Source organism: Apteryx rowi, unplaced genomic scaffold, assembly GCF_003343035.1.
Source record: "Apteryx rowi isolate R43461 unplaced genomic scaffold, aptRow1 scaffold_22, whole genome shotgun sequence".
Taxonomy (NCBI): domain Eukaryota; kingdom Metazoa; phylum Chordata; class Aves; order Apterygiformes; family Apterygidae; genus Apteryx; species Apteryx rowi.
The window spans coordinates 4267137-4279039 of NW_020448530.1; the positions used below are offsets into that span (position 1 = coordinate 4267137).

At 37.5% G+C, this 11903-nt stretch overlaps 1 protein-coding gene across 2 annotated transcripts in view; it reads left to right on the plus strand.

The window, feature by feature from the left end:
• RNF4 (ring finger protein 4) overlaps positions 1-11402 on the plus strand; it is a 20698-nt gene extending 9296 nt beyond the window's left edge. Inside the window, exons 4-8 of one of the 2 annotated variants that reach the window (XM_026064599.1) lie at positions 226-305; positions 2236-2245; positions 4231-4396; positions 8189-8237; positions 8557-11402. In XM_026064599.1, coding sequence (XP_025920384.1) covers positions 226-305; positions 2236-2245; positions 4231-4396; positions 8189-8237; positions 8557-8706 — 455 coding nt within the window. In that variant the 3' untranslated portion in view covers positions 8707-11402. The remainder of the gene's footprint in view (positions 1-225; positions 306-2235; positions 2246-4230; positions 4397-8188; positions 8238-8556) is intronic. The other variant, XM_026064600.1, reaches the window with a different exon arrangement.
• The last annotated feature ends 501 nt before the right edge of the window (positions 11403-11903 follow it).

Consider the following 11903-nt stretch of genomic DNA (forward strand, 5'->3'; position numbering starts at 1 on the left):
ACAAGTACTCTGTTTTGGTGTACCTCCCGCAGGCTTTTGACATATAACAAAATTATGTGAGGAGATCAGCTGCTGTTCCTCTGTTGAGGAAAGAACTTAAGTGTTGGATATAATCCTGAAGAGAAATAGGGCATGGGCTGAATCATACCTCAACCTGTTATACAGTGGCAGATCATTTTACTCCTCTGCAAAGTCTGATCTTGATTCTAATGTTGTGTTTTTAAGCTGGTGAAGAAGTAGTAGATCTCACATGTGAATCTTCTGATCCTGTAGTAGTTGATCTAACTCACAGTGATTCTGTTGTGGTAAGTAGTGATCAGCACACTTATCTAAATAGAGTAGTCAAATTAGTTCTGTATTGTGCTTCCTGATAGAATTTACCCTTAAAGCCACATTAAATGATCCAGGTTCAAACTTGACTTGATGAAAGCCAGGTGTTATAGGTCAACACAGAAGCTCTCTGGAAATGCTGCCTAACAGACTGTTCTCAGGCACAGCAACATACTTTTCCTATTTTCCCAGTGTTGTAGATCTGCACCTCTACTTTTCTTGAAAAATGACTGTTTATACGGGAATTTAGGCTAGAGGTGATGCTGTGCCTTTTCACTGTGCTGACATAATGATAATGCCTTGTAAGTATAACATTCTTTGAGGATATAGGCCTCTTGTTAACTAAATGTTGAAGGTACCTGAACTGTACAAGGGCCATGTTCTGATATTGCCTTTGGGGTTTCTGACCAGTGTAGCTATTTAGAGTATAATGCACAAGCTCTTCGGTTTACTCGTTGCTTGTAGTGTGTATTCCTTAATAACTAGGTACCGTCTTTATTGCTTCTAGTCTAAGGATCAGAGGAAGTCTGGTATGCTTGTCATGGCTCAGTCACGAATGTTTATGAAGAATCATACTGATAATTACTAAGCTTGAGGAATCTGGAAGACTGAATACTAGGACATTGAGGAGTTCTGTGGAAATGTATATTTGACCTATATTTGAAGATCTATACAGTAGAAATAAATGGATATATTGAATGTAGAAGTAAGAATAAAACTTACAGGCTCAATGCTTGCAAGATCTGGCTTTGGGTCGTAGTTGACCGAGGTCTAAGTTTCAAAAACACAGTCTGTGGGTCTGTCTTCTGGTATCTAAATAAGTAGCCCGAATGAAAGAATTAAAACAGGGTGCTTGTATTAATACATTTTAGACAGAGTTCATGTTCAACTCCAAATGGACTTATGAATACATCTATTAATATCACTTGCAGATAGTAAGAGAGAGATCTAAAATAGCATGTTGCCCCAGAACTTGTGGAGAATATAAACCAGTCATGGATAACGTAACATAAGTGGATGTCATTTAAACTTGAAATATTATATGTCAAAGATATAGGTCAATGTTTTAAATAAAAAGTGAAGGAGAAAACGGATAAGTCTTTGACTTAACAAATATAAGGTGTTTAGCTGCAATGTCAATGTAAGTTGTTCGTATCACAGCAGTGCCAAGCACAACTTAGTTGATTGTGTTAGAAACTAGTTCAGTTTTCTGCTCCAATAAATTCTCAAAAAAAAAAAAAGAAAAAGAAAAGAAAACCCACCCCACTTCTTTGTTACTGCTTTTTAAAGCTAGATCAGTATTTGATCCGGTCCACATTGCCATTTATTTCCTCAGTGTTTGAATGCTACTTCTGCCGTACAGAACCAGAAACAAAAAGCAGGAATAGCATGGGAATCTCTCATGCTGGAACTGTACCTGAGGCTTTGTAAAGGAAAGGCCTCAAACTTTACATGTAATCTGCATTGTCCCAACTCTAGTTCCACTGAAGGCAGCGGTGTGGAACTCCTGTGTTCGACAGTTGTTAACCTAATAGGAAGTGCTCATGGACATGAYACCCAAGCTTGCCAGTTTGGCAGAGAGAGAGGGAAAGAATCTCCTCTAGTCTAAATCAGATTAGAGTGTTGGTATTGTGGGGTGTGGGATGTTCAAGATGATATCAATTATTAATGACACAAGCTAGGAATCGTAGGGTATCACTATGGTTTTTTTGATAAAGAATGGTAGAAGTAGTAAATTGGCTGTTGCTCTGAAAATAACTGATTGCAGCAGCATAAGCAGAACCAGAAGGCAAAGGGATGAAATGGAGGTAGCTTATGTGGTGTTTCTATGTAACACTTGGGGTGCATGCCAAAATCTAATTTTTGTTTTTCTTTTCTCTCCCTTCCCATATATATTAATGCAAGATTGTTGAAGGTGAGTCGACACTTTACAATTGATAATGGAATTGTTTTAAACTTTAATTTTTTTCATAATACTTCTTATAAGGTAAGCTAGCTGATATTCTGTTGACCAGTATCTTTTAAATTTTTTTGTTTTCCAACAAACTTGAGCATTATGGATTGAAACTGGATTTACCAGATGAGAAAGGACAATGTTAAAGTATCTGACCAGTATGCTAGAAAGATGGATCCAGTCTGTGTTCTGTACTTTATACAAGCTCTGATAGGAACTGTCTGAAATAAAATCTATAAAAGCTGCTCAAAATACTTTTCTTATTTTCCRTATATAGAAGTTCTGCAAGCTTCAAGTTGATAGTGATATTAATTAGCAATGGAATGTGTGCTTTGAATAAGAAAATGTTGAAAGGCTTTATTAGCCTATATTGCAGTGAAGGAACTAAAGTGGAAAGAGAATGAAGGTCATAGCATTCACTTTCACTGTCTAGTCTAACACTTTCAAATATAGTGCTGGCAAGTATTTCACAAATGTGGGTTTTCTTTTTCTACTTTAGGTGTTGTTATAGTTATAGGCATAAAGAAATTAATCCTTTACACCTTTCAGGCCTTGTTCTGATTAAAAGCTCTGAGATGTGTTGTTTGTTAGCTGTTTACTTAGAGGACATGATCCATTCTGGGCTCTGGATGAGACAAGATCAAGTAAAAAAAATATATGCAATAAAAGTAGTAGCTGAATGCTTATGCAGGAAGGAACTTTAATTTTGTAGCTGTTTATATAGTACTAACTGATCAGTGCTTGATTATTGTTACATGAACACTGGAGTTGTGAAGAAACTGTTCTTTTATGTAATTTCTAATAGTTAAAAAGCAAACAGAAGTTCTTCAACCTTTGTATATTACAGACCAGGCAATTAAAAATGTTTACGTTCTTTATCTGCTCTTATCTTGGGCAATATGAACGCCATTTTCAAGTTATGTTAACTTCCTTCAGGAGGAAGATGGTGAAAATTTTTTAAGGAGACAGCTCTAAATATTTTTCTACTTTTCCAGATACTGCTTTTAAAAAGGCTCATTTTGTTGAAATTGCTTTTGAGAGAGGGGATTCAGCTTAAGCTAGACACAAAGAATGGAACGCTTTGGCCTCATAACTGGACAGAGCAGTGAGAAACCAAAAATAGCAGCTGCATATTTTAAATTTTTAGACTTAAGTCTGTCTTTCATAACTTTACCACTTCAAACTTTCATCATGAGAACTATTTATTTTAAACTTGGCTATCAGAACAAGGTATTGGGGGGGGGGTATGTGCATGTAGTGAATAAAGCCTGGGAGCAGCAACTGGCTGCTGGAAATTGTATTTCTGCCCTCAGCAGTTTATGCAACTCTTGGGGATGGCCCCCCCGCTTTCTAATCTCATGCAATATGCAGTTTTGAACAAAGTGTTCTCTGTCTGCTTTTACACTTTTGTTTCAGTGCTATCTTGCTGTGCTACTTGGAAAGTTAACTTCAGTAAACTGAAGTTTTTTTGTTTTTTTTTTTTGTTTGTTTTTTAAGAAACTTCAATTTTGGTGGGGGTGTGTTTGAATTCATTAACAATTGTTGTAATTCCTCAACAAAGTGTAAGAATGAGGTAGCTTYGCTTTGTAGTGGAGATCTATTGACAGCTAGTGAATAGATGGTTGCTACATAAGTGTAACTATATACAAACTTGTCTCCTAGTCTTTGAGATYCTATTTCACCTGTTTGTAGGGTGAATAGGGCAAATTAATAATAAAGAAGTCAAAGTTTTATGTCAGTATGTAACTGAATGTTCACAATATCTGGAAACGTTCAGTCTTAATATTTAGGAAACTAGTTTGTTTAAACTTGCTCTTAATCCAGTTGAATATGGCTTAGTCCATTTAAAATGTGAACAGTTATGGACTATTTCTAATAATTCATTTCAAGGATGTTTCCAGGGCTACTTCTCATAGTATATCTAACTTGCCAAAATTAAATTACAGAGAATCAACGACAAAGGAGAAATCTCAGACTAAGAAGCCAGCGGCAGTCTGACAGCTGTGTACTGAGCAGTGATGATGAAGATGAACCGAGAGATAATGATGTGTATGTAACAAATAAAGTGTCTCGAGACCTGGGACCACTGGAGGATGAAACTGCAAGTTCAAAGTATGTATTCTTTACAACCTAATAAACACTGAATTATTTTTATATGTACAGGACTAATTTATATTGTTATAATCTGGTTTACCTTTGAAATCATAACTTATTCTAGTTAGTTCCCCCTTTCAATATGCACAGTATCATATTCCAAGTACTGACAAAATGATACTCTTCTCACTTTTAGAATAAAAAGCCAAAGAAGGACACACAATTTTGCATACAACCTTCCAGATGAATGTGGGGGTGTGGCAGGGAAGAAATATTAGTCACAGGCCATAGTTCATAATGTATTGCATTTACTTTTCACACGAAGGCCTAGCAGTGCTGTTAAATATGCAAATATTTTCGTTAGTGTAGATGAGACTTGGTATCTGAGAACAGCAGGCTGCATCCTGGCAAATTCCAGTAAATACTATTACTTATTTACTACTTTTGTGCACATCATGTCAATTAACTGCCTTTTTCTCTCAGAGTAGTAGCAGTGCTTGCCAAGGTATATTTGCAGACTGACTGTGGAGGTAATGCTGTTACGGTTTTTGTTTTGTCCTGTGTCATGGAGCTTTTGTACATTTGCACATGAGATGGAGATCTCACTGTCTGGACAGCTGCCTGCATAGTAAAGACCATATTTTGAAGAGAAACAGTAAATTCCTGCTGTAGAAGCACTCTGTGTTGTTAAGAAGGACACCATRTATTAGACCAATTAAATGAGGTGTATGTGTGACCAGGAAAGGCAAAGAACACCGGAACAGTGATATAAACATCTTAAAATCTGTATCTTTTTAAACACTTTAAATGATTCTATTGTAGTCTTTTTGCCTAGCTCACTGACAGCACTGCTGTATACTTAGACCACCCTGTTCAGACTGTATTACTATTAAATGATTGTCTCTGACAGTAAAATAGGTGAAAACAAACTGAAATTGAAGTATGATGGTTAATAGAAACTGAAGAAGAAATCTATTTTCATTCACCAAGAAATGTATTTTCTAAAGAATTCCATAAATGGCTTGATAACAGACTCTAAATTTAGTCAACTGTGGCAGTCAACTTACTGCTGACGGTGAGTGGGGACAGCTATGCCCATCTCACGGACAATTATATAACTTTGAATCAGGATTCCCATCCGACCTTGCAGCGTAAGGTGCTGGATCCTGGCCAAGTAGATGTCATTTATGATGCAACTGATCTGCCTGCCCTGGGTATCAGGGAGGATAAGAACTTGGCGGAAGGGATGTGCTGGATAACTTTCAAACCAAAGAGCATTGGTGGGTTTTGTTTTGAATTTCAAGTGGTATATGGCGTTGACAAAGACTGCGGTGTAACAGTGAAGCTGTACAGGGGCAAAGTTGTTCTGCTTTATGGTACCTTGGTTTCTGCTACTTTTAGGTGTTTCCCTTGAACAGTCATTTACTTGCTGTCTTAACTCGCAGGTGTTCTTCTTTCTTTCAATTACCTGCAGCTCAGGTGCTGCTTGACACAGCAATCTTTTGAGTTAAAATGTATATTCCGATAAATAATCGGACACTTATGCAGACAGTGATGAGCTCCTGCAACATGTATTTTTGTATTGGCTAGAATCTCTATTGGTAACTTTTTTTTCTTATAAAATACAGGAGGCACATTAATGTACATCGGTAGAATCTTTCTAATGGAGCACTTGTGCACATGTTTTGAGTATATCAATCTTAAGAAGCAACTCCATACACTGATCTTTTTATTATCTTTTTAGTGTGCTTCAAAACTTTTGGATTACTGGAAGGCAGTATAGGGAAGAACTTGGATATGGAAATTTTGTAGGTCAGTTCTTAAAGAACTGGTTTAAGAACTTACTTGTGGCTCCTGAAGTGCTTGTAGCATTCTAAAACATAGTGCATTTCGTCAACGGACTTCTAGATTTCTTATTTTTTGTTTTTAAGTATATAGATGAGTAAATCACGTTGCTTATTTGATGTAAGGATTCAATGTCTTGTTACATCAATCTCAAGCTTCTGTTGAAAGGCCTCCTGCTCTGTTTAGGTAAGGCTAGAACAACTCAGTGCTGTAGTGTTTAGCACTGACAAAAAAAAAGTACTGATTGCGACAGAGCACAGTGTTAGACTACAGAATTAATTTACACTTGTGCATGCAGAGATTATCACCAATTGTAATTAATCACTGAGCTGGTACTATAGCTGCTGCATAAAGCATTTCAGTAGTAAAAATGGGGAAATTAGAGTTAAAATTATGTATGTGAAGCTAAATAGACTTCAGTAGTACTCACTGTTTGACTTAAAATAAAGGGATGAGGGTTATCTCATGCTTTTTACTCTTAATGATAAATTACAGGGTGTTGCTTAGCATGGGAGATAACATGAAAAAGCCTAGGCCAGCAGAAGGGGCACTGGTGTTCGTGGTAAGGGCCTGTGAAAGCAGCTTGCAATGATCATTTAAAATAGGGACTATCTGTAAATAAAAGTGGCAGGAAGCTCTTATTCTTTCTGATACAGAATAGTGTTTAGCACTCATAGTATGATGTGTTCCCTTACACGGAATAGCTATGTCTGTTAGTGCCTGGTACATGCAGTACAGCCATCCTGGAGGCTGAAGGCAGGAGCATATGTCTGTGACTCAGCCAGGTAACAGCCACAGACTCCGTCTTTTCTTCTCTGAACTGGGAATTAATTTTTTGAAAGCTTCCTTGTGCAAGCGTGTTCTTGCCTGACATGCACAGCGTAATCTTCTCTCAGACTAGACTAGTCACAGTTTTGCTGAGATAAAGGCATCTTGAGGGGCCCTTCCACCTTGTCCCCCTGACCCTAAACATGCTGCTGTGTGCAGGGATGGAACTGGCAGGACTGTGCAGAATTTAGTCTAGTTTTGGATGTGAATTGGTTAAACTTACAATTGACAGCTACAATACAGAAGTCATTTACTTGTAACTTAGCTTTGTTGGGGAGCTCTGCAGAATTTTATTCTCAGCATGCTCAGTATTCTGAATATATCAAAAAACTTGTTAGGCAAGGGTAAATTAGTGAAGATACAAACATTGGAAAAGTTGTTATGTATTAGACTTTCTAAAGTTTAATTTCCAGTGTAAAATAGAAATTCTGATTTGTCCAAGCTCTTGTTTGATCACTGAGCTAAAACTTAAAACTCAAAATGTAATTGTTTTTCTAGAAGAAAACTCATTCTTAAAAAAAAAAAAAAAAACCTTTGCTCTGGTCTGCATGAAAACATTATCTAATGCATCATTCACTATGGCTTGGTGGACACTAAAATGCTTTCAATACATAAACAGCCAAACTGTCTGCAAAATATGTTTCACGTAAGCGTGCATTTTTATAAGGAAGGAGTTCTTGGTCTTTTGTGTCTTATTAGATTGGGATGCTGCTAAATTAGAATTTGGGATGTTTTAATTTCTGTCAACCTCTTCACTTTGAGAATGGATAGTTTCTAAACCTGTTCTTGTTGCAAAAATCATTTGTAATCTGTTGAAGATGCTATACACTCACAGTGCTAGAGACTGCTGTTACTTTTAATGATAGAGCAGGCTGACGAACTGCATCTTCTTCCTATTTTCCCTTTAATGTAATAGTTGAATGAAAACTAAAGGGTTGTTTCCCTTGGGTAAGGGAGACCCTAACTGCTTATTAATGTAACAAACTGAGAGTTAAAGGCATACAGAGATCTTCAAATTGACTGTCATGTCTATTCTATGGAATCCAATGATTGCGTTACGCTCTGTGTGTCAGTAATCCTCAGTGCACTGCGGAATTAATACATGCGTGTTCTTTCTTTTTGTCCTCTCTACCACAGGCCTTCTGGCACCGTTAGTTGTCCGATTTGTATGGATGGCTACTCGGAGGTAAGGATCCACATGTTGTCATCCCTGCCCGTTTGTGGGAAGGGGGTGCACTGTGGACTTGTGTTAGGTTATGTGGGAAAGTACAGACAGTCGGCTTTAAGGTCAGGCCTTGGCTTTAAGGTCTAAGTAGTTTGTAACTCGGTCACTTCTTAGTGTACAGTGATAGAAAACACTTTCCAAGATGGCACTGAAAGATCTTTGGGTTCCTTATTATAGCAGTAATGTACAAATACAGATACTCCAAGTACTGTCTGCCTGGTAGCAATAGACCAGCTAAATTCCTCATTCCAAATACCTGTTGTGATTTCTTTTCTTCCAGATTGTGCAAAGTGGACGACTTATTGTGTCAACGAAATGCGGCCATGTCTTCTGTAGTCAGTGCCTCCGTGATTCCCTTAGGAATGCCAACTCCTGCCCAACCTGTAGGAAAAAACTCACTCACAGACAATATCATCCAATTTATATATGAGTACTTATATTTCTCAGGACAGACTCAACTGGATTTTTGGGGAAAATGTCATGTTTTCAGTGCTCTGAAGATTTAAGGAGCAGCAGGTTGTACACGCATCCAAATGTAATAAAACTGATTTTTTTGAGAATAACTTGTACATATATATAAACAGCTTTTTTATGGTCCAAGCTGCTTCTTGTTATGTCACTGGTTGTAATGTTAAATTTATGACTGTCTATAAACTAGACCAGCAGCCTATATCGGAAATGAAGCAGCTAATCCATTTCCTTCTACTTTTTTAATGCTTGAATAAGAGGGGTCTGAATATTTTGTTATTTCTTACTCTTTAAACTACTCCCACCATCACACACAGATATGGAATATTTACCTTTCAGAATACAGATGAACACTTTGCCATTTCATTACACTTTCATTTTTGTCCTATACTATGCTCATTACTATATTGCTTTCTGCTAAACCATCTTTGCCCAAATAGTATAAGTTCTGTAACAATTGAACGTTTAATCATAAATCAATATTAAATTGACAACCAGGGTAATGCAATAAAATAACCTGCTGTTAACCAGCAATCAGGTTTTTTAAGCAGAAGGCTTGAACATGTAGATGTCTATGAACTCCATGAGATCTAAAGTACATAGCCAAATTACAACATGTACAATGTGAAAATATTTCTTTGAATGTTTTAACTGCCAAGAATCCCTTATTTGAATCACAATACTGAGTTTATTTTCTAACATGATGAAATGGTCTCTTGGGTTTACTATTGTTCTATAGCTCTCTCTCCTTGTAACTAAGGAGAAAATAGTCTTCTCTAGGCTTGCTAGTGATGAATAAGCAGCAAATTGTATGCTTTGCTTTTGTCAGCTGAATACCAAACTACGTAGACAGATTTTTTTTTTTTTTTTTTTTTTTACTATATCAAGTGTACCCAGCGTAATGCTTAAAGTTCAGTATGTTCACTTCACTGTTCTCTTCAGTTGCTATACTGACACCTGACTGGTTTTAGCCTGGTGTATAGGATTAATAATTAAATAATTGTATTACCATAAATTTATAAAACTGAGGCTTTAAATGAGGTTTGGTAGTAATGTTGACTTAGAAGCTTTTTGAAAGAAAAGTTTAATCTCCCTTTGCCCTGGGAGTTAAAATGTACCTCTTTAATTAAAAAAAAAAAGTCAGATACATATCCTAGGTGAGGATTTTGCTGCTAAAAGAGGCAGGATTATGCACCATTACCAGTTACTATTTTTTTCCCAGGGCTGAGTTATAAATGTCTACTTTAAACCTGTTACAGCACAAATCTCCAAGCTGATGGGGAGTTCCAGATGGGCTGACAGAAACAGGATTATAATAATTAAATGTAGGTGAGATGATTAAAATCAGTATTTTATGATCCACATATGCAGTAGCAGCATTTGTGAAAGTTGAAATTCAGTCTGGAAAACAGTCCAAAATTAAACTGTCAGCCACTTTCGAAAGTTGGCTGATTATGAAAGCCATTAGAAGCCTTTTCTGTGCCCTGGTGCAACACAAGGGTAGGTTGCCTTTAGTTAACGTTGCTGATATCTGATGTCTTTGCTAACCTGTCCTAGGGATCTGTAGGAAGCCTTTAATTAAAGTCTTCTGATTAGCTGTCTCAACTTCTTGATTGAAGAATGCAACCCAAGAGTAAAATTTCTTATTGGAATCTGCAGGGGTGTTACTGGATGTAGTAACACATCGAGAGCTTTGTTCCGCGAAGGCCAGCTGCAGAAATGCAATACCTTCCCACCCCGCTTCTGCATAGCCTGGCGTTAGCACTGTTATCAGGAAAATGCAGGCTCTGCAATCCGGCAATACTGTAACTATTAAAAAGATATAAATGTTTAGTAACTGTGTGCTTCCCTTTGGTAATATAAACTACAGGCAAATGAACAGAGCAATCTTAAGATAGTGCAGTGACAACAAAGGCTGTGATTTGTGTCCCAAAAAGCAACTAAGATGATAAAACGTACTACTAAAGATTGCTTAAAACATCAATTGCATGAAGAGAAGCAGCCAAACATAAAACTGTCTAGATATTTAAGGACCACAGAAACACACTTTCTCCCACCAGCTTAGAAAAGGAAAAAAGCCCAAAAACTTATGGCCAGTTTTACTAAGGGAGGCTACTGTATGACAGGGAAGATGAGATTTAAGGGATTACGTCTGGGGATGAGGCCGAGCAACATGTTCGTACATCTTTCGCAGTGGACTAGCTGTAGCCTGAAATGACTTTGCACAATTCCCTCCATGTAAATATCACTTTATAGTTTGTATCTCAATAAATGTTTTAGATATCACAAACTATAAAATACTCAAGAAAAAAAAACTTTTAGCTTTGTGTACCCTGTGAAGTGCCACAAATTTTGTGCATCTCGAAACAAATTTTAAGCTCTCAGTACCACAAGGAAAAATGGTAACTTATACTTTTAAAAAAACAAAATCAATATATTTGAGTTCCAGTGATGTTTCAGTATAACAGATGACATTGGCAAGAACTGATAGATAATATAAAGATTTTTTTCATTATGTAAATGTATGTCTTGTTGTATATAGTTCAATTTTTCCTGTATTTAATTGTATTCATGTCTGTATGTCACATCTATGTTGGACTCTACCGGTAGGCAAACAGTTCTTTTAACAGGTGGAAATAAAACTATTGATTTGATGAATCGGAAGTACTCTTTCTTTTAATCACACTGTATCAATTGTGTTTGGGGGGTGGAAAATCCCTAATGCAGAAAGCTGCTTTTGGTCAGTTTATGTGTACGGGCAAGGGGGGAGGGGGGGGAGATATTGCCTAGTCCGTAGAGGAGTAGTTACAGATCAGAGGTCCCAGCGCTGCTGGAGAGATGGGGGTTAGGGCGAATGCAGAAGTGCGCTCGTGAATGGGGGGAACGGGGGGCCAGTGACAGGGTTTGCACTGAAGGCCTGCAGCGAGGTGAGGTGCTGCTGCTGCTTAGTTGTTGGCCCCGCTCATGTTTCTGTTGTAGCTGTGCACCTCAACGTACAAAGCATCGTGCTGGAGAGGAGGATGAGGACTAGGCATGGCGGTGTGAGTGTCGGACTGTTTTATTTCTTTGCCAAACAAAAAATGCTGTTGCCCTAAGGTTCTCTTCTAGTCTCCCTCTCTCCCTCCCTCCCTCTCTCCCTCTCTATCTCTCTCTCTCTCT